The 24,482-nt window shown below is 35.1% G+C and overlaps 1 protein-coding gene across 2 annotated transcripts in view; it reads right to left on the bottom strand.

The window, feature by feature from the left end:
• Nucleotides 1–24,482, bottom strand: part of LOC106472141 (choline transporter-like protein 2) — a 68,677-nt gene that overhangs the window by 5,530 nt on the left and 38,665 nt on the right. For both annotated transcript variants that reach the window (XM_022401570.1, XM_022401563.1), the window contains exons 13-18: nucleotides 14,962–15,054; nucleotides 14,512–14,602; nucleotides 12,413–12,648; nucleotides 8,804–8,932; nucleotides 8,092–8,161; nucleotides 1,061–1,134 (exon numbers count right to left, since the gene is read on the bottom strand). In XM_022401570.1, the coding sequence (XP_022257278.1) occupies nucleotides 1,061–1,134; nucleotides 8,092–8,161; nucleotides 8,804–8,932; nucleotides 12,413–12,648; nucleotides 14,512–14,602; nucleotides 14,962–15,054 (693 nt within the window). The remainder of the gene's footprint in view (nucleotides 1–1,060; nucleotides 1,135–8,091; nucleotides 8,162–8,803; nucleotides 8,933–12,412; nucleotides 12,649–14,511; nucleotides 14,603–14,961; nucleotides 15,055–24,482) is intronic.

Consider the following 24,482-nt stretch of genomic DNA (forward strand, 5'->3'; position numbering starts at 1 on the left):
ATATACATAAAACTATGTATATAAAACAACCTTTCTGATTCATACTTACAGGAAGAGTTGTTACAACGTTACCTGATGATTCATTTAGTATTGCATCCAAAAATGTGTTAAATGATCATAGTTGAACAGTAGATATCCTGTTTATTAACTGAGGAATTTTTTTTAAACACTTTATGAGTATCAAAAACTGGGTACAATTACTCAATAATAAAGATATGAATAAAAACCCTATAACCTGAGCACTTCCAAAAGGTGGACCATTCTTCTACAGAGGCAAACAGTTTGCCCCTGAAGAAGAAAGGTCCACCTTTTGGAAGTGATCGGGTTATATGGTTTTTATTCATTTCTATCAAGACTTCTTTAACCTACGTGTTTTTCTAACATCATCAATAACAAAGAGTATACCACTATACAAAACAGTTAACCAATCACTATTAACTTTGAAAACATACATACACTGTAAACAAAGTATATGATTAATCAAAATTGGGATTACATATTCCTTATCGTTGTCTACAAAATTATAAATTGTCACATTAAACTATGTTAGCCTTTTTTTTGTTAACAGCTTAAGAACATTTTGGAAAACAATTATAAAAAATTCCAATATTATGAAATTTCTACATCAAATTACTTTCACATTTTAAAAGTACACTGTGATTACAAAGTCAGTCATATCTCACTAATGGTTATGGTATAAGAAGGTTAATGGCACAGGGAGTGTTAAGGGTATCATGTAGGTCAAATGCCATAGTTGTTGAAAAATAATTGTGTGTATATTATAGAATATTAGTTTTAAGTAAATTAGCACTATTTTATGGACTTCAACTGATAAAGTGATTTCAATTTATTATCTTTGCTACCAATAAGAAAATAGTGTTTATTAACAGTTAATAGATTCAAATATCATTTAACCCATAAAGAAATTCATCTGACAACTAATTGTACCTTAAATGATATTTTACTTTAATGCTCACAAAGTTTATTTATAATCACATATTGTTGATACTCTTAACTTAGAAATTTTAATCAATTGTGCTCTAATAGTGCAGTTACTTACCTAGCTATGTTACGCATTAAAAGAAACATAGCATCTTTGGCACTGGTGCAAAAATTCTTACCATAAATACCGATCTGCAAGTATAAAAAATATGCCCGATAAAACAATTTAGAATATATTTGAAAATAATACAAAGTACATTTTCTCTTGACTTAATCACATACCAACAGTAATACCCAATAAGAAACTTGTTTGTAATAATGTGGTATATAAGCAAACCATGTGTTTACTACCTCCTTGTATTAATGTAGAACCTTTCAAAATTTGTTATTTGTGCAGTTTCCACATGACATATTGATTAAGAAGGTTATTAAGTTCCTTTTGATCTAGCTACCTACTGCTTTGTATCATTGACCTAGAGTAATACCTTTTGTCTTCCCATAGGAAAGACAGTTGCAATGTCACTCATAGTGTGTGTGAAATTACAGATATCTTTTCTATTGAGAGTCAAATGATCTTGTGAGATAATGACCTCTCACTCATGCATCATTAGGAATGACCAGTCAAGCAATTAGTGTTAGTCATTCTGAGTAAGTCTGACATTAGCAATTTAAGTAAGCAACATAAGATTTATCTAGTCTGGAACAGGAGGTCACCAGAATTAGTCTTGTGTGTAGTCCGAGTCCTCAAACCTAACTCTCAAGTAGATGTGATATCTATTGTAGCAAGTAAAATAAATATTTTCTCTGCATTTGTTTTTAATAAAATGCTATTCTTCTGATTGCAAATTTGAGTTAAATGTCTATTTCTCACAAATCAGTTTGTCAACGAATAAATAATTATTGTGCAAACCTATCTTGTCACTCTTAGGGGAAATCAGTTTTACCTAAAATATCACAGTAACAGAAGTATTCATCAGTTATATTAAAATAAGCATCAATAATTTCAAGAAAAAAAATATACAACTTTAATGTGTCATTTAATATTATTAGAAATGAAATTCTGAGTTTAAGTGTACGTGATATACTTAACATGGTCCTTTAATCATTTATTATTGCCAGAAATTAAAATATAATTCTCTCTCTTTTTCTCCAATTGTCAAATAGAAAGGTTTTATTTATATTTTTTAATAGTGTAAATATATACTATGTTGTTGTTGGGCTTAGGATTCTTCTACAGTAGGTGTGATTTGTTAGTGATAAATTCAACGATGAATAAACAGCATGCACTTCACTTGGTTTCAAATTAATATATATATATTCAGAACAAGTTAACGTATGTACAATAAATTATTCAACACTATAGATATTATGGACATATCATAAAGACTATATATGTAGTTCTCCCCTTCTTGTCAAGTATCAACTTAGGCCTATTCAATTACTTTAGGATTTCAGTTGACAAGCAGAACTATCTTCTCTATTTCTGTTGCACTAGTATTCTCTATGATTCACTTACAATTGTGGCATGAGTTACTGTAATCATTTGGTCTTCTTTGTTTTGAAGATCCTCTGTTTCTTTTTCTCAAAGTGCACTCATGCTGATTCAATTACTTTAGAACCACACTTTGACCGAATAAGATTATTTTTCTTATCTTCTTTTCTACTGTTAGTTTCACTCTAACATATTAAATGTTAGGCTTATGTCAATCATTAGGCCTATAACTTCTATGATAGTTAACTTCACACCAACTTTATTCTCTTTTGTTATTATCTGTCTGCTGTTCCTGCTCATCTCCCGCTATTTATATTTTTATCACTAATTGTCTGTCCTCCTTCTATATTCTTGATGTTAATGGATTATTAACGGAACTTCCTTCAATACAAAAACTAAACAATAATAAAATATTCACTCACAAAAATAAATTAATCAGTAATACCTAAACCATGTCTTTTATATCATGACATAAACCCCTCTTCAAGATAAAATATTTAATTTTTTTTTATTACTATATACAAAGACTGTTCTTAGTTCATACAGTCTGCTCCAACATTTGCAGTCCCTTTGATAGCTTCAATGCAGTACCTGTAGTTCTGAAGGTACAATGCCCACCTCATGATCCTCACACTGTCAATCTTGCACCTCTGAATGTAAGCAAGTGGTTGATGGTCTGTCTGGATGACGAACTCCTTCCCATATAAATAGTTCTGGAATTCCCGAATGGCAAATATAATGGCCAGACACTCATTCAATCATGGAGTAGTTATTCTCACTATTTAACAGCTTTTTACTTATATATGTTACTGGAAACAGACCATATTCATGTTCTTGTAAGAGCACTGCCCCAATTCCAATTCCTAAAGCATCATCCTAAACAATGAATGGTTTGTTGAAGTCTGGCATTCTAAGAATTGGTGAGCTTCCCAATATGTTCTTTAATTTCTGGAATGCCACCTGGTGTGGTTTTTCCCACTTCACCTTGTTGGGCAAGCCTTTCTTGATCAGGTCAGTCAATGGTGCAGTAATTTCAGCATAATTTGGGATAAATTTCCTGTAGTATCCCACTAACCCCAGGAAGGATCTGACTTGCTGCCTGGTCATTGGAGCTAGCGTATCTTGTATGCGGATTATCTTTTCCTTTTCCATAGCTATCTGTTGGTCCCCCACTTTATGTCCAACAAACTCCAGCACAGAATGGTCTGATGGTGAGGCCTGCTGCCCTCACTCACTGGAACAGTTGTCTAAGTCTCTTCAGATGGTCTTCCCATCTTGCAGTGTGTGTCAGAATGTCATCCACATAGTGCTTGATGTTATGCAGCATCCTCCTCATCATGCAGTTGAATGTTGCTGCTGAATTGACTAACCCAAATAGCATCCACTTAAATTGGTAACATCCATCTGGTGTTATAAATGCTGTCTTCTCTTTATATCCCATCTCCATCAGGATTTGCCAATAACCTTTACTGACGTCGATCTTTGTAAAGAACCTGGCCCCATCTAATTTTGCCATGATGGCCTCTCGGTTGCCCATAGGTTCAGAGTCAAACTTTGTCACAAGGATTCAGATTCTGGAAGTCTATGCAGAAATGGTTTGATCCATCCCTCTTCTTCATGAATACAACTGGTGAACAGTAGGCTGAATTTGAAGGCTCGATGATTCCAGCTTTCAACATTGCCTCAACTTCCTGCTTTATAAGATCTTTCATTGCATAAGGCATCTGATAGGGCTTCACTTTGACTGGATGCCTGGTTATGGTCTCAATCTTGTGTTGCACAATGTCTGTCTTTCCTGGTGTATCCCTGAAGATATCTGCATACTGGCACAGTAGATCTTGTAACTCTTTATTTTGCTTGCCAGTCAGTTCTTCACTGATGTTGACATGTTTGTATGTTTCATCTCCACCTAGTAGTCTTAGGTCTAGTAGGTCCTCATCTTCTGAGACAAAGTCACTGTCTTCTGGTTCTGCATCTATGATGGTCACACCTGCAACATCCATCTTTGTTTCAATAGCTGCACCCATTAGGTCTTCTTCTCTCCCAAAATACTTCTTCAACAGATTGGCATGGTAGATCTTGGTCTTCCCATTCATATTCACCTTCTAGTCCATTCTGTTGAGTACTTCCTGTACTTCAAAAGGTCCTTGCCATTGTAGGGTGAGTTTTTTGTGGTCTGTGGGCAGCAGAAATAAGACCTTTTCTCCAACCTTAAAATGTTGATCTTTGGCCTTCTTGTCATAAAAATGTTTCTGACTACCTTGAGCTGCATACAAACTCTGTCTAGCGAGTTGACAGGTCCCTTTCAGTTGGTTTCTGAAGTCTAACAGATACTGGTATGTGTTCCTTACTTTGACTCTTCTTCTCCCGTACATAACTCTTTCAATATTTGCATCAGACCTTGTACTGTTCTTCCATACAGTAACTCGAAGAGTGAAAATTCTGTACTTGCTTGTAGAACTTCTTGATAAGCGAATAACACTGCCTGCAAATAACTGTCCCAGTCATGTGGTTTCTTTTGGCACATCTTCTTTAGCATACTGTTTAAAACTCCACTGACTCTCTCATAAAGTCCATTACATTTAGAAATGTATGAGGTGGTAAAGAGTTGCCAAGTATTGATGAGTCTGCACACTTCCTGCATCAGTTCTGAAGTAAACTGGGTCCCTCTATCAATAAGGATTTCTCTCGGAAAGCCTACTCTGCAAAATATCTCCAGGAGCGCTTCTGATACTCTCTCTGTCTCTATCTTCACCAGTGCTATTGCTTCCGGATAACGTGTCACATAGTCGATTACTGTCAGAACATACCGGTTGCCCTTGTCAGACACAGGCAACAGTAGCCCGATCAAGTCCACAGTTACTCTGCTGAATGGCTCTTCTACAAGAGGCATCTCCCCCAATGGCACTTTGGCTACCTTCTCTCTAGGTATTGTCCTTTGGTGGATGTCATATGACCTGCAGAATCTACTCATATCTTCGATGACTCCCAGCCATTGAAAATTACTGGTGATTCTGTCTTCTGTTTTCTTTGTTCCTAGGTGTTCTCCCACAATTGATTCATGAGCCAACTTCATCACTTGAGTGCAGTATTCTGTTGGTACTATAATCTATTTAACTTCCCCAGTATAACTGCCTTGATAGATTTGGTATAGAACTCCCTTCTGGTCCTCCATTCTATAAGTATCTTTCCCTTTTGTTTTGTGCTCGACTTTCTTCCAGGCATTGTCCCAAAGTTTCTGCAGTGAAGGGTCTTTCTTCTATGCTTCCTTCAGTTCCTGCAAACATAAGTTCGGAATATCGCTTTTTGACAATTGCAGGGGCTTGATGTCTTGTTTGCTCTTCTTTTCTTGAGCTCTGGTGGTGACAGCAGATGCTTCATCAATCTTCTTTCTGTATAGTTTCTCAAAGTTTCTACTACCTGGTATGTTTCTTATCACCAAGTCGTGTATTAGTTCCTTGATACACATGGCCTCAAGGTCTCCTACATAATATGGAGTATCCACCTTTATTTTTGCCATGGGAAATTTTCTCACTGCCCCATCAATTAGCACACACAGGCATACTTTGCCTGTCATCTAATCATTGGATACTAGACTGGTTCTCACTATTGCACCCAGTGTCTCGTAGAACCTTAATTTTCTTGTCCCCAACATAGCCTTCACATATTGGCATATTATTATTTGTTAGCACCTCTTGATATTTGTCACATGCTTCCATCACTATTGGCACTGTTGATCTGTTTGCTAACTTGAGCCAACCATTAGTTGTGCAATGATGAATCGTGCTTTCTTGTATTGAATTTGACAAGTGGTCACTCTTTTCTTGTTTCTTACCAGCACTGTCTTTGTAAATGGTTCCAGCTGCTTTATGTTGAGGTTTCTGCTGTTGTTTGCTGGTAATGGACTTGCACTCTTTTGCAATGTGCCCCATTTTATAACAACATAACATCTCTTCTCCATTCTGTCTATTAACCTCCTGTCACCTTTGGTAAACTCCTGCTTCTGCTCAGCCATTACTGGTTTCAAATTTAACTGGACATTTTTGGACTTGCCAGTTATGCTACCTCCATGGGCTTCTATATACTGTTCTGCCAGCTTGATCATCTTGTCTACATCATTTGGTGCTTTCTCCTTTAGAAACATGTCAGTTGAACACATGGTCATGGACTGTTCACATACTAATAGGTCTGCCAGTCCCTCAAAACTATTTTCACACATGGCCATGTTAGTCCATCTGGTGAAATATCCTCACAGACATGCCACAAACTGAAATACGGTTTCTTTAGTGTCAGGTTTGACTCCTCTGAACTTCTGACGAAAACCTTCTTCAGTAAAGCTACTTTTAATTTTTCATAATCAATGGCATCTTCTGAAGTCATGTCTGTATACACTTGTAGGCCTTTTCCTGTGAGAAGTGAGCTGAGACAGACTGCCCAATGACCTTTGTCCCAGTTCTGACTTTGGGTGAATCTTTCATATCTCTCCAGGAAAGCATCCATATCATCTTTATATTCATCAAATTTGGGCAGCTTGGGTTGGCTGGCCCTGACTCTATTGTCATTCTTGGGTCCTCCTTCTTTCGGTTCAGTGAGTTTTGCTATCTCAATTTGTGCTCTTATTCTCTCTTTTTCTTTTTTCTCAATTTGTATTCTCATTCTTTCTATTTCTATTCTCTCCTCTCTTTTTCTTTCTTCTCTTTCCAGTTCTTGTTGTTTAACAAACTCTCATAGTTCACTGTCTTTTAACCCAAGTTGAGAAACTCTTTCTACCCCTTTATCAAAATCTCTTGACATGGTTGTGTAGCATAATTTTAATCTCTACACTATTTTCATTACTACAGTTGTGCATATATAGGTAGGCCTACTTATTTCCCGTCTTTCACATTTTCTTCTATTGCCATTTACTACTGTATAACCCTAGCTGTGGCTCACCAGTTGTCAAAATTTAAAACATAATTCTTTCTCATTTTCTCCAATTGTCAAATGGAAAGGGTTTTAGTTATATTTCTTAATAGTATAAATATATACTATGTTGTTGTTGGGCTTAGGATTCTTCTACAGTAGGCATCTGTGACTTGTTACAATAAATTCAATGATGAATAAACAGCACACACTTCACTTGTTTTCAAAATGATATATATATATATTCAGAACAAGTTAACGTATGTACAATAAATTCTTCAACACTATAGATATTATGGACATATCGTAAATACTATATATGTAGTTCTCTCCTTCTTGTCAATTACTTTAGGACCATGCTTTGATGGAATAAAATTCTTCTTCTTATCTCCTTTTCTACAGTTAATTTTACTCTAACATATTAAACGTTAGGCCTATCACTTCTACGGTAGTTAACTTCACATCAACTTTATTCTCTCTCGCTATTATCTGTCTGCTTCTGTCTGTTGTTTCCGCTCGTCTCACGCTATTTATATCTTTATCACTTAATTGTCTGTCCACCTTCTATATTCTCGACGTCAATGAATTATTAACAACATTTTCTACAATCGTCTGCTTTTAACTCTTATTATAACAAAAACTAAACAGTAATAAAATATTCATTCACAAAAATAAATTAATCACTATTATCTAAACCAAACAGTCTTTTATATCATGACAATTATTATTATTTTTAATTAAGCTGATAAACCTACCATAATGTAAGCATTTTTGCTGATAAACTTAAGAAATTTTTCAAGGCACCAGAAGCAGCATTTGCAGAGACTGTGAATAAAGATATATGTAGTTAAGTGACAAAAAAAAAAAGTGTAAAATTACAAAAACAGACATATTAATAAATAATTGTTAGTATCAAAAGATGATCTATATCTAAATTTATTTGCTGTACACTGTAAATATATAAAAGCAGATATGTAATATTTTATTATTAATTTATAACTCATCTTCAATAACAGATTTCAAGCCTCTTTTAATATAGCTTATAATAAAGGCTGATTTATTTATTATTTCTTGAGCTTGACTGTAAAATGTACATGAGAATACAGACTATGGTAAAGATGTTTTAAAATTGTTGTATTACTACTACTAATTAGATGCAGATATAGAAGTTACTTTATTTGAACTTTTTAAATGCACCTAACAAAACAGTTTCTTCATTTAGTAACCATTTAGAAAAGAGTAATTATCTAGTTGTACATGTATAGATAATTTTCAAAGTTGTTGATTTTTGAGACCTTTTTGTTTAAACATGTACAAGTAGGAGGTAAACTGTCAGCAAATACTTTTGTTAAATCTCAGAAAATATAAAAGCAATAATACTATGTTATTCTATGAAGTGATTGATAAGTCAGATTTTGGAGTCAAGTTTTAATCAACTATGAACAGAAAAGCAAACTTCATTTTTACCACATAAGAACTTTGACCACTTTGTTGTCATACTTTCTCAACTTCTGGTCTATATATTCCAAAATGACACGAATTACTCGTAGAATGGCAATCAACAGGGATCCAAAAGCAACAGAACCAAGATGGTATCTATGAAGAAACAAATAAAACAGACTTATGCTATCAGAGATACAAGAATATTAAGCTTAAAATTTATGATTTATATGGCAAAAGCTGGTGAAGCATTAAAAAAACGAAAGGCCAAAAAAACTTGAGATAAGCAACACATTAATCACACATGGGACTATTTGCTGTGTCCATCGTGGGAAATTGAACCCTGGATTTTGGTGATGTAACTGTAGAATTTACCACTGTCCCATTACAGTCACTAGAAGAATGTGAAAAAAAAAAAAACTTAAATTGTGTGCAAGTGACACTAATTTGCTGCAGTGAAGAAACAGACAGTCTTCATGCAATATATAATATACAAATAAGTATTTTTTTCTAATAAAGTAATGTGTTAACAGTAATCTAAGTTTAACAATCTACTGCAAAACTAGCATGATTAATAACATTCCAATATGAAACTCAGCTTTTCCCTGTAATATTGTTTGATCAATCAGTATTTTTTCATGAGGTTCCTTTTACTAGAAATTACTCAAAAACTATAAATTCAAAGGAAAATATAAGTGAGTGCAAAAGATAAGGTAATTAATATTCTAAGCCAAGAATAAATGAGCAAATGGTTAAATATTGTTTATGATTATTACAAAATATAGCATCTTTCAATATAAATATCATATAAAAGTACTCTGAAGTTACTTTGAGTTATAACATCAGAACATGTGAATAGCTGCAAATTATTTATAAATAAATGTTAAAAGCTGTTACATTATAATTTATTAAGAGCACAATATAAGCTAAATATAGTTAAACATAACGTAACGAAAACTATATAATCTAAAGTGATAATGTGAGGCAGACCAATAGCTAATTTATATTAGAACATTCAAGTAGACATTATTCACATTATGGTGCAGCACTTCTATCCCATTGTTAAGGGTGTCTTCCAACAGAATGCACCTAACAAATTGAAAAGCTTGTTGCAGACTGGTATGATGAGCATAAGAAAGCCTTCAATTAGACATACAAGCCTAACTAATTGCCAATCTTAAATCCACAAAATAAATATGGAGTATTCTTCATATCAGACTTTCATTTTACTTTCCTACTACAACATTGCTAAAGGAATCAAATACAATTCTTATGCTGAAAAATAGTATAATTTTTCCTTTTGAAACCTTCCAACACCTTGATGCTTCACTGACAAATGAAACAAGTTTTGTCCCAAAGAGTTATAATTGTCCGATGCTATTAACTTTTGATCAAAGCAAGCTAACTATATAAATCAGAACTAAAAATATATATACCTAGGAATGAGTATAGCTAATTGAGTATAATGTTCAATATTACTTATAATGATTACAATGCATTATTTCATCAAGAGGCTTAGGTTATTCATAACTTGACGTACACTAAACTGACAAACATTATATTTATCCAATTCCTAAGTATTTGTATCTATATATAAACTCCAACTGTATTTACATTACCTCAAGAAAATGCAGTATTATAGCAGTATCAATACCATGGTTTTGTAATAATGCACTACTTCCAGGATGATCTAATCGTTTAAATGTCTGTCCCATAGTTTAAAAATTCTCTGTGCATAATTCTTGGTCTACTTCTGTAGTCAAAATTGCATTATGAAAGAATTGTAGGAATCATATTATTAAATAATACCAATTTATCACGTTTTTGTTTATCACGTTTTTGGAGAAATTAAAACACTAACCTTATTTTGAATACTTACTTGAAAGGCTTTTTACATTTAACGCATAATTATCAGTGATAAAGTGTAGACTTTACATATAAATTAGATCAAAAATTACCTTTTCCACACAGTCTGCCCAGCATGGTCACAATAGTCAACAATGAAGAAAGTCTTAGGTGATATACACACACACACAAACCTCTATGCATTACTTCACAAAACTTCCCAACACATATATATATAAAATAAGATTTATAAATTGTATACTTTCTAGCTGTTCCTACTTAGAATTTTAAGAATAAGCAAGTGAAGATGTTTATTCATTTGCACAACTGTTTTAAATATCTATGCAGAATTTTTAAAATTTCAAACATGCAAGACTTTTCCTGGAATTTTATTAAAGTCAGACTATCATGAGAAATTTCATATCATTTGGAACTTTCCAGTACATGTTTAGGCTATTATTACAAACTTGTACAAGATGACTGTTATGGTCAAATAAGCTTCCTGGTAAAATATTTCAATCAGTGTAATATAGCTGTAATTAATTAAAATTTTGACTATTACTTGACTATGTACAGATATTTATGATAGTTTGTTTTACTACAAGATTTTATTCAAACACTTTTATATTGCACCTGCATCACACACTATATATTTTTCTTTTTGTAAGAATAAAAATTACACATGTACTTATACATTATTGACCATTTCTTTCTATACTATGTCCTCCAACCTTTGACTGTATATTTATAAACATACTTTGTGCAGCTGCACCACTAAACATAACATGTGGACTATGTACAACTGTTGCTGTCAGCAGACTGATTACAAAGTTCCAAGAAAGAGGAAATTATATATCTGATCATCTAAGACAATGTTAACAAGGTGCTTACATACCAATGAAACCCTTGCTCCAGAATCTATCCATTGTGCAAGGAGTGCCCAGGATGTGACATGATAGACCAGTTTCCAATGGCCAATAATGAGGAAAGTCTTTTGTCAACACCATCAAGTATGTTCCAACATTAAAAATATGTAACTATACATACATTCTGAAAAATGTTTTCATTGAAGCTTAAGGCACTTTTTGCAGTTAATGAGTCCCATTTCATTCGTCATAGTCATAATTGTGTTATCTAGGCCAATGAAAATCCAAAGGTGACATTCAGAATAAATCTTGTATTCCCAAAATATCACCATATCATGTGGTTTAATCACTGACTTTATCCTTGGACCATTCTTCTTTATGCACAAAAATCACAGGATTTAGCAACATGCACAATGATCATGCAGGATGTCACTTTCATGCAAGACTGTATCCTGTCCCATACAATTTTGAAGTAGATGTTTGTGGGGAATTTGGTGGTGAGCTACCATTTTCATCATGTCTGGCTACCATGCTCTACTACTGACTAGTGGTTGAAGGGCTTTCTGCAGATGCAGGTTTACCATTTTAACAACTAATCTACTGTAAGGATGGATGCTGCAGTTGAAAATTGTTATGGCAACACTGAGGAGTTGCAACAGTGGAACTTCCAAATGCAATTTACAGAAACCAGTATAGTGAACTTTCTGCAATTCCTTATGCATTTAAGCCAAATATTTAACCTGTACATCATCTAGATCATCTAAATACCCATAGTACATAAACATCTTGTATATACATTTAATTACAGTTTTTTATTACATTTATATACCTGTGACTCAAAACAATGTTTAACACTATCACTTTATTTACATGAATGCATGACAATATATAACTATGATCAATGTGTAAATAAAATAAAGCTCACCGTAAGCATGTCCCAATACCACTTGCAACAGCAAAGGAAGGTATATCTTTTGGTTTGTTAAATGTCCAGTAATAGGTAGAAAAGGCAATGGAAAGGGACAGTTGACACACACCAATAATGAAAAACACTGCCCAGAACAAACCAAAAACATTATAGATCTGGGCACGAAGAAGGTTTGATTCACTTTCGTAGGCAGAAAAAACACAATGTATGTCAGTAGTGATCTCTTTAAAGTCCTGATAAAGAAGAAAAACAAAATGAAAATACAACAAAACATTTACTAGTCCAAGATAAAACAATGTAAAAAAAGGAACATAAAAAATTTAAATTAGCTCTTTTGCTGCGTAGTTCGAATATATCTGAATAAACATTTATACCCACTAAATGCGAAATTTGGATTTACCCCACAGCTACCAAAAAAAATTCTCTCTTCTGTAACATGCAGGAATATCCCCCTGTACTTGAAACAATCGCCAAACCTGCATGTGTGCTGCCATCTGTGTTCAATGCTATGAAACTTGGATGTTTATATGCCTCATTACAAAATTGCCAACTTTACAGGAACACATATAGAATCTATATAAAGACAGCTTCTTCATATCTTAAATATTATCATCTAAATTATTTGTTTTATATTTTGTAATGATGTTTGCCTCTTACTGAGTTTTGTCTATATTTATGCCATTTACTGGAGAACACTTTTCTTCTAATTTTCCTCAATTTTTGTTTAAATCATTATTTTTCACTATTACTGTCAGATATAGCAAATACAATTTCTTTCAATATTGAAAAAGTAATACAAAGGGTCAAATCCATACTTTTATTTTTGGGTGGATAATAGACACTTTTTTGGGAATCAGCCTGAAAATTAATTTCGTAATGAAAGGATTAATAAAAAAAAACTTCATAATATAAACATGGGAAAATGGTTAACAAGGATTTTAGTAATGCTGTAGCATCTTGCGATAGAAATTTAGTTCTAAGTAAAAAACTTTCATTTCAGAAATTCTTGTTGCTCATATAGTCAATATGTATTATATGAAAAGAAAAACTGAATTGTAGTGCATGGTTGTAAAACTGTAACATGCCCATGTACACAAATGCATTTTCAAGTTTTGTCCATGAAAATATTGTAATGTATAAATATTGTAGCGTAGTTAAAGAACTGAAATATGTCAAGTCCCATTTACTAATGACAATTATAGATAATATTAGTCACCATTTCCAAGGGTGTCTGTAGAAATTTTTCTGTGGGGGGAGGCAAAGTCAAAATCAAGGAACAATGGACCCACCTTCAAAGTTTTGCACTTACAATCAAGAGAATATGCAAGCTCTCACAGTCAGATTTGATGGGTTTAATAATTGAAAAGTTAGCTTATACCATACTGCAGACTTGTAGCTATAAATACTCAGTAATAGTAAATTTTGGTTGACCCTGACTGCACTGTCTCATGTGATGTCTGCAAGACTGCATCAGCCCCTTTGATAACCTGTTGCCAGTATTACCATCAGGTGGAAACAGGTTGATCCCAATTGAAAATTAAGTGTAATAAATAGTGTGAAATTGTGAAGTGAATAAAAACCTTGTAAATTCAAATACATATACTTGCTAAATGAATAAAGAAAGAATTATGTTTCTCATTTTCCAAGGAGGGGCAAGTACCCCCCCCCCTTCAAATGCCCCATGATCATTTCATAATTCAAAGATTTAGAAAGTGAGAAAGACTTTTGTACGAACAATGCACTCAACAACAGAGTAAAGCAAACAAAAATCATTCATATAGAACAGTTTCAGAGTCCTTAATTAGTTTTCTATGTGTAGGTGCAGTAAAATATGCTTATCAATAGCATATTAATAGATTATGGTTTTGATGTAGAGAATAATTGATGTGTTTCGGGCAAAAGAGAGATATATAAGTATACTTGAAACTGTTTGAGAGAATCATGAGAATCTTAAAAAACTGATGATGCAACTAGTATACATCAAAATAATTTACAATATACTATTTATTTATATATTCTACTGAAAATTATACTTCAGTTTGTGGTTAAATTATATCTACACATTTTAAACGAAATACAGTACAAGCAAAAATTACCTTAGGATCACAAGTGGGACTGTCTTGCACAGATGATACATTATGTTGATTCACATTTCTATAGACTGCTTTTCCAGATGAAGCAATAGACCTTGTAGTTTATGGTTAAGAATCCAGCTTTGTGATAGTGAACTAATCGCAAATGTCATATATGTATCATGTACACATATAAATTATTAAAATATTGTACTTTCTATTTTAATTAATTCTGAATCTAACCCGCTTTGTTTTCTTTATGAATTAAGTTGCTGTTGATTTTTTCACTACGTGATAACATAGGACAATGTTGATACTTGCTATAAACACACCTCTGGTTTAAAAGAATGATCTACATTTATAAGATGGATGAGTTTAATGTAATGTTTTCAAAGAACATAATCTATGTTTGCTTAGGTTTTAATGTTAATTTACCATATACGTGTATACAATGTGGAAAATAAAAAAGGATACATGGCTACAGCACCCCAAAAAATAAACAAGCAGAACTGAAGTAAGTATGGTATCACTGGGAAAAACAAAGATGAAATCATGCTGCTTATAGCTCTGGTAGAAAAATAAGAGAGAAAGAAGATGAATAGGATAAATTCATTATTTTACAGAAATACATTAGCAACATAAATATCAAATTGAACGGTAAAAAAAAAAAATCTGTATCTAACCATTGGACATGTGCAAATAAAAAGAAATTGGATATTCTTATTCAATATAACAAAAAATTAAGGTCGTGTAATTGCAACATGTTCAATTTAAATATACTGTAATGTCAACTAAAAAACCCTTCTATTAATTATGCATAAAATATATGTATCATTGAACTATTACATAGAAATGGATATATATATGTTTACAGAGCAACAAAGAGGGTAATAGAAATATATACAGATGTGCATATGTCTGTATTTACAATGTTCATATACTTATGAATGTTAGGTACGTTTCTTAATATATAATGTTACAACGATTAGCCTAAGAAGCCAGACTACAAAATAGTAGCACTAACATAAAGTTAATAAATTTATTTTTACATTTAAAGTACACTAAAGAATTCGTTAATATGCCTTCTTGGCATTCCATATGTTACTGTGTGCTAAGAAATTTCTTAATTTGTTAAAATTACTAACATACGGGAATTACTTTAAAGGCAAATATCATATTGGTTAAACTTTAATTGTTAACTATTTCGGTTTAAGTTTAATGTGAGTGTTATGATTTAGATAGTGCGAGTGTTAAACTTAGTTATTTTCAGAAGCAATTGTTTACTGCAGGTTTGTTTACGTAACTGTTTATAAATCATATGTTGTGCAGTACAATAGTTATGAATTGGTGATTGTTGTATTATTGCTTCATGTTACTAGGACCTTCTGAGTTTTTCTCATTGTTTTAATTGAGTATTATTGCACCATAATATCTAGTAGTGTGTGGAATTTTCTAGACCTCTGTTGAGTATAAATATGTATAGAAAATTTAGTTCAATAGTAAGTTAGATCTAGAGTGCGTAAATGTGAGTTTAGTCATAAAGAGCATATATAGTGGCAATTTTTAAAGTGAAATTATAACAGAGAAGAGAAGTATAATTCGTTTTATCAAATTGTATTCCAAAGTAATTGAACCAGCCTGTGTGGACTTTGATGAATACAACCATGATAACCAACAGTGTAATGAACATTTGACTTGTTTTAATATATTATTTTAAAACATGTGGACTGTATGGTGTTTGTTTATTATTGAAATTTATCACCAACAAGTCACAGACACCTAGTGTAAAGAATCTAGCCTATACATAAAAATTTACATTAATAATTTACTAAATTAGTTTAACACTGGTTAAATACTTCATAACCATATGGTAAACTTGTTATTACAATTAGAAGATTAGGCATTTGATTTAAAAATAAAATATACTTTTAATTTTCATTTTAATAATTTGTTTCAAACTTGCATATTATAGAAAAAAAGATGAAACAAAAAATTTAATGTATCATTTTAATTCCTTTCATTTCATTAAAGACCAAAGCAACTTTACAATCATTAGTCATGTTCCACAGCCTTTGATGTTATTCATTCGTTGCACAAAATTAGTAAATGACTATGCAAGTACAAATTCGATTCTGCATCTGCACTGTTTTTTTACATGATCTTACATTAACAACTAAACCCCATGCAATTATAAATATCTTTGAATCACAGAAGCACACCATTTCCTACTGAAATGTGCAATATTTATTTTTGTCCTACAAAAAATTATGAAAATAATTACATAACAACAAGTCTAAACAAGAAAAATACAGGATTGAGTGTGTTATATTAAAGCAATTCTGAGTATATGTAAATCAACAAATCATGTGAAAATCACAGTTGATATAAAGTCACTGTGGAATACAATGTATCAGAACTATATTTTGTCATTATTCTGCATTTCTTAGGTAATTTGATGCCACAAAAAAGATGTCCAATATGGGGATACTCCTTGTGTTTAACAACACTGGAAAGCTAACGAATATGTATCAACTTGAGACACCAGGACTTTCCAGAAAGAGCTATCCCAGCAGGCATAGATTCAAGGGAGGAAGCACCCCCTGCGAGTTTTAATAAGGCTGAAAACTATTTTATAATTCAAAGTTTTTGTCAAACAGTTTAAAAATATAAGTTACTGTGAATTAAGTGCCATTAATTGGCCTCTTTTCATACAAAGACAAACAGAATATTAAATGAGATTACATTATTTTTTAGACACATTCTATGTAACACTGCACAAAATATTTGCTTTTCCTACTCTTAAGGGAGAGATTTTGAAGGTCAAACAGGACAATATGTCAGCCACCACAGTAATGAGTATGGAGAGGCAGAGATAAGGAATTTCTCCTATTATAATCTTTCCTCCACAGCTTAGAATCTCTAATGACAAAATGAGAGAATAGTGGTGCTGTGTACTAACCCTGCCACTAGTTAACAACCAAGTGCATGTGAGACATGATCTGGTATAGTTGGCTTTCTGAAAGTTTTAATTTTCCTATACAGAAAATTTATTTCCAATAGGTACTTATCTCCTCTCACAAGATTAGCTATTCTCGTTCAGTGCTGCCCTCTATATGTGAACTTTTCTTTACACATGCCACAAGCCTTGTGCTCCCCTCTGTTGGAATTATCACATTTCAACATGTGTCTCATGCAAATCATCATGCGCTATCTCTTAACCAATAGTAGCATGGCATGCTCACGTGACGCATGTGACTCCCTACATACTCCTCTACCGAACCTTCACTTTGAAGTTTGGCAGAAGCCATGAGCACTGGAAAAGTGGGGAGGAAGGGTGGGAAGTAAGAGTGGAGGTAACTACCTATCAGAAATACATTTTCAATATAGGAAAATTATAGCTTCCAATACAGTACTTACCTTTCCTCACAAGATTAGCTAGAATCCCACACTGAAAAAGAGAGACCGGGGCAAGGAAATGAAAGTACCCCCAAAAGCATCCAAAGGATACCCCTGACCATAAGAGATATAGATCCAAAGATCAGTAGAGGGGAAACTGTACCACTTCTGAGCCAGGTATAAACTTTGATCCTGTGTAGTGTGTGTCATGTCCAAAGGCAGAAATTGTGAAGTGTAGAGTGGCTAGAGCACATCGAACCATAGTCGGTAAGTCAACTACATCCAAAACGTCCTCACTGGGTACCGACATCCATGCGGGGGTAGAATGAGGATCATACTGTCTTCACCTCAAACCCAAGAATTGGGGATTAAGATCTGCACTGATTTCTGGGTATGTCATGAGGATTCTCAGTTTCATTGATCTGAGAATAGACATCCATATTGAAAGGATCATATATAATCAGCTCCCCCAACCATGACACAGGCCAGCACCATCCAAAGGTAATAATATCCCCATAAGAAAAGAACGAGGGATAGTCAAGGAGAGCATTGGAACAATCCCACATACAACTGTTGTGACTAAAGACACAGAGGGAGCAATTGAGGGAAGAAATTAGACAACCTGTAATTGTGGGAGGACTTATGTTAATTGGCTCACTCTAATCAAAAACCTAGATGCTGGAAACCGGCTTCTAAGTGAAGGTAGAATGAGGTCTTCTAATCACAGGGGGGAACTGCAATTGCAATGGCTCAGTGGGTGGTACAGTCCAGAACAGGCATGTTTATGAAGCAACATATCGTGAGGTAACAAACCATTAAGTGATCTTGTGGTACACCCCATCTCTACAGTGAGCATGCAAAGCCATGGATGAGAGAGTGTGAGTCAACATGGCTGACGGTGTGGAGTTAGAGTTAAAGAATACCTGGTCAGGCACCACTCGCCACAGAGAGGGATCCGTGATAAAAAGGGAGAGAAAAGGCTCCTGAGAAAACAGGAAAATGAAGAAAACTTACCAGTTAAAGTTGCACTGAAGTCTGGAGAATGGCCACAAGAGGTAGATGAAACCCCGATGCAGTAGTAAGCGAGATAATGGTGGATTGTAGAACTTGTATGGCAGGAAGAAGGCAGGGAAGAGTAGGTCAAATGAACCAAAAAGAGGACCCAGTTTGTAAGGGTAATAGGGGAAAGATCTTGAAGTGAAGAGGATTGCCATGGAATAAAAGACAGTTGTGCATACCTTGAAAAGTAGCAACACATGTGATACAACAACAAAGGGCCCTGACTGGACACAGAAGTCTATCTGGATCCTGTCTAGGGTAAAGATGGGATATAAAAGAAAGGGAAATAGGAGAAAACGATGAACAACCCTCCTGAGCTGCCAAGGTCTTTAGGATAAAGGAGAAGATAGGTAGGGTGATAAAGAGTACGTGAAACGTCAATAGCAAACAAATCAGACCATCGATGACCACAGGCCAAGAGAAGAAGGAAATAAGTTTTAAGGCTCAGATGAAACAAGGAGCACAAGGAAAGTGGTTGAAATGGAGGTAAAGTGAGGACATGGAGGACCACATTAATGTCCCAGTCTGGAAGGGCAGGATGCCTTGGAGGCCTCCAAATCATGAAGGAACACATGCCCATAAGGACAGGAGAAAGGAAAATCCTACGATATCAGGGAAAACAGAAAGTATGGAATAAGGCCATCTGATATCCAGAAAGCAAGGAGACCTGAGACCCATGGTCAAAAAGCCAGGTGAGAAATTTTATTGCATGAGCCACAGAAGGCTTGTCAGCAGGAAATGCCCTGTTAGCAGACCAACAGTGGAAGACTTTCCACTTATGCTTGTAATAATTCGACAGAAGATAGCCATAAAGAACGAGCTAACAAGGAGGCAACTCAACATGTAAAACTGGATCGTCTTGTCAAGGACCAGACAAAAGCTGAGTGTGAAGATGGAGGTTGACAAAGAAAGGAGGGAGATAGTGGAAGAGGTACAGATGGTGATAGGAGCAGATGTTGTAACCTGGGGAACCATCATTGCATTGGCAAAAAGAGTGCAATCAGGATGACTTGGCAAGGAGTGGAGTGGATCAGAGAAATCACTCAATGAAACAATCGGATTGGAGGGTACACATAAACGTATTTGTGTGACCAATCCTGGCTGAAAGCATCGATTGCCAAAGCCTGAGGATGTGGTACAGGTGACCAAAAGAGGTGCAACTTGGTATTGAGGCCTGTGGCAAAAGCACCCAATTGGAGAGAACCCCAACAATGGCAAAGGTCTCTGAAAATGAAAGGATCTAATGCCGACTCCATTGGATAGATCTGGTCTGGTCGCAAAAGACGACCTTTGATGAGATTGAAAGCACCCGACACATGACATGCGATAAGATGAATGTGGTGTGAATGGACCCAGTATAAGAGATCCAACATCCAAAAACAGGGGTCTCTGGACCAGGTACCCCTTGGTGGTTGATATGTGCCACCACCATAGAGTTGTATGAATGAAAATTCACCAGACAATTATGGGAGAGAAGAAGGAACTGATGTAATGCCCACTTTACTGCTAGAAGTTAGAGAACATTGATATGCAAGATGGTTTCGTCCACAGACCAGTGACCCAAAGCTTCCTGGTGATTGATCCATGCTCCCCAACTTGGAAGGGATGTGTCCATGAATAAGTGTAGATCCAGATGCAGGGGAAGAAAGTGGCACACCCTTCGATGTATTAGCTTTTGTCCAGCCACCAGTGCAGATCATCTCTCAGGAAAGGAGAAAGGGAGATGGGGGAGAAAAGAGAATCACGAGCAAGGTTCCATCATTTCTGAAGCACCCATTGTAGGGATCTCATGTGGGCACGACTGAGAGGAACAAGTGCAGTCATGGAGGACCACATCCCCAAAAGTGATAGAACCTTGCGAGCAGTAAGTGACTGAGCCGAGAGGGCATGGTGAACTAAAAGTTCCATAGACCAAAGACATAAAGGAAAAGGGAAAGCTCAACTGAGATTAGTGTCAGAAAAGACTCCCAGATAAACGAAATATTGAGTGGATTGAAGGAACGACTTATCCAATTTGATCAACCAACCCACCCGAGGTACCACAGAAAGGAGTTGGTGGGTATGATTGTCCGATTCCTGTTCGGAATGAGCCAGAAGGAGCCAGTTGTCCATGTAATAATGAAATTACATCCCTTGGGCATGAAGATGATGAGCAAAGATGACAAAACACATAAGGAGCCAATGCGAGTCTGAAGGGAAGGGCCCAAAATTGGAAAACCACCCCGAGATCGATAAACTGAAGATGAGGTCGAGACTGCTGGGCTATTGGGATGTGGCGGTAAGTTTTGGAGAGATCTACTTTCATCATCCACAATTCTGGTGAAAAATGTCATTTCAGGATGAGAAAAGACACCATGGTAAACTTGGAGAGTGCAATGAATCAGTTGAGGCGAGATAAATTGATATTCAGCTGCCAATCCCCGGTTTTCTTGTGGATCATGAAAAGACGGGAATAAAATCCCCTAGAAGGTTGGTGGACCAGTTCGATAGTCCACTCAAAAATCAAATCTCGAACTGCCTCGGACAGATGCTGGCATGCCACGGGATCTTGAGGAATAGGAAAGGAAACTGGGCAAGAAGAAACAGGAGGAGGTGAAAGAAACTGAATAACAAAACCTTCTGAAAGAACCCATGTTACCCAATGATCGTCAATGAAGGGATGCCAGAGAGGAAGAAACTCCAGTACATGGTACAGGTGGCAAAGGATGTTACATCATCGAGGAAACAGACAAGAAGTACCCTGATTGGATGGCAAGGAAAAGGGTTGGGAGGATGAAGGACGGGAAATGGGAATAGGTTGTATATGAGGCTCTGATTGAGACAATGGGTGACAAAGGTCGTAAGGATGGGCTACTGATGGGCTGATGTAACTCGAGACTCGATGGTTTCTTGGACTGCACCAAACACATAATGTCTTAAAAAAGGAGTAAGATGTAAGTCCCATAGATATGTTGAGGGTAAATTGACCAGAGCCAATACAGCATCCCTACTTATAAAGTCCTAATAACAAAGAAACCAGATATATAACGCCAGAGCCGAGGATGAAATGCAGGCTAATGTGGAGGTGAGAAGGTGCAGGGTATCTGCAGAAAACTCATCAAGATTTCTGTGAAGAGCTTCTGAGAGGAGATGTATGGAAAAAAGATACAGCAGAAGGTTGGTTAGGGTAAGACGAAGGCAAGAATACTGAGCATAGGTAAGACTGACATTAGATTCGAGAGCCGCCCCCTAAAGAGGTAACAATGAACCCAACAACTGCTGATCCAGCACGATGGTAAGAAAGGGCATACTGATCAGAAGTTCCTGGGGGAAGAGTATGCTGATTCCCTAATTTAACTGTGAAACAAATTGATCAGTATGTACTCGAATATCTGTGGAAGGAGGAAATACCAAAAATGGTTAAGAAGAGGTTTCATATAACAAAAAAGGGCAAGGTAAGGGGAAAGGGATAGAACATCACAAATCTGAGACACAAAATCTGTGAAGACCGAATTAGGCCTAGATGAATCCTCTATGGCAAACTCTGGAAGTGGGAAAAGACAATCAAAATCCTCGTCATTTTGGATAATGTCCACTGATTCAGGAGAAGCTTGGGCGATGTCAGGGAACAAAGGTTGACCCATGTAGCATTCAATCTCCTAACATATGAAAGCAGAAAGATCCACCGTCAAGTCACCCACACCTGAGGCCTGAGAAAGAACACTGGTCGGTGGTGTGACCCCCAAAGTGGTAATGTGAACTTCAGAATTCATAACTCAGAAAAATGTTCACAAATTGTTGAGTGCAGAAATATAGCAACAAGAATTAACTGATACATAAAAAAAAGGATCCACTTCATGCAGAAAAAAAAATTTGCTTGTCACACTGGAAGCACTAAGCACACAAAAGAAGATGTCTAAACTCAAATGATGCCAAACAAGAAGTGAAGGTTCAGTAGAGGGAGTCACATGCATCATGTGAGCATGTTGTGCTACTATTCATTAAGAGATAGCGCATGACGATTTGCATGGGAGACATGTTGAAATACAATAATTCCAACAAGGGGGGGGGGGGGAGGCACAAGGCTTGTGGCATGCGTCAAGCAAGGTTTGCATATAGAGAGCAGCACTGAATGAGCATAGCTAATCTTGTGAAAAGAGGTAAAAACTATATCACAACAAGTGCTTTACATATATATATATCTATATATATTGACTCGTACCATTTTGTGTTTACATAATTGGTAAACTGCAAAGAGCTGAAGTATGTGGAGTCATTTCTATATAAATTCTGAGTAAAGATTTGTAGGTTTTAAAATGTCTAAACATAAAATACAGTTGACTTTGTTATTATTTGTGAAAAGAGAGAAACATGGGCAGTGGGGACAAAAAAGTTGTTTTGATAGTATATTAATGGGAGATAGTGATTCTGGTGATAAAATGAAAAAGTCTACTATTAATGAAAAGCACAGCTACAGTGCTTCTGCTTTATGCAGTGTCAATGAAATGTCTACAAACTATGGAAGAAACAACTCATTTTAAGATGGAAAAATAAGTAAGACAAGAAATTTTTGTTCGTGCACACAACTTGACATTGAGGAGAGATATCAACCATTAACCAATCCAATGACTCCTTTATCAAACTATACATTCTCATTTCAACTCCAGTCTGGCCACACTTGACAATTTCAACAAAAATGTTGGAGGAATATGTCTTTCACTGAAAAGGATCAAGATGCATGCTGTTGGGCACGAATTCTGTTTTCTTCAAAAGGAGGACGTAAGAGTAAAATTTAATTGATGCTCTAATTAATAACCTCTTCAAAAACTACAAATAAGATTTGGAAATCGTTTGGACATGCTCTGATAATTCTTACCATAAAATGCCCATGTTTAAGTGCACTAAATTAAAATAAAATTATGCAGGCCAAACCCAAAGCATCAAGGTAAGAATACATAATAAATTAAAAAGGAAAACTGCCCAGAACTGAGTGTTTAGCTCTTATAATTACAATGTAAATTTTTTGTGGTTGTCTAAACCTTTGTTTAAAAGGTTACCATAATAACAGGGAACTAAATATTGATGGAGATTGTAATCCAAATGTAGGAAACATTCGTTCATTATGGAAATTTCGTATAGACCCTGGTGACAAGGTACTGGAGAATCACTTCAAAAGTACCCCTAAAAAATTCACCTTTTATAAGCAAGGCCACATGGAACAAATTAATTAAAATCTTTGGAGAAAGAATTCTTTAAAAAATCATCAAGATTGTCAATAGAGGAAAATACTTTTCAGTTTTAGCCATTGTAACAACAGATGTAAGTACTTCAGAACAAATGAGCTTGTATGCAAAGTTTTAGACCAGAATTTTATGAACATTTGCAAAGAATTCCTTCATTTTGTAAATTTTATAGATCTTAGCAAATAAGGATTGTCAAACTTACTGTTGCAAGAACTGTTGGATTTTAGATTTAGTACTGAATACCATTGGGACACAAGGGTATGATGGTGGAGTTAATATGTTGGGGCAGATTTCAAGTTTGCAAGCTTGTATCCTACA

Source organism: Limulus polyphemus, unplaced genomic scaffold (genome assembly GCF_000517525.1).
Source record: "Limulus polyphemus unplaced genomic scaffold, Limulus_polyphemus-2.1.2 Scaffold118, whole genome shotgun sequence".
Lineage (NCBI taxonomy): Eukaryota > Metazoa > Arthropoda > Merostomata > Xiphosura > Limulidae > Limulus > Limulus polyphemus.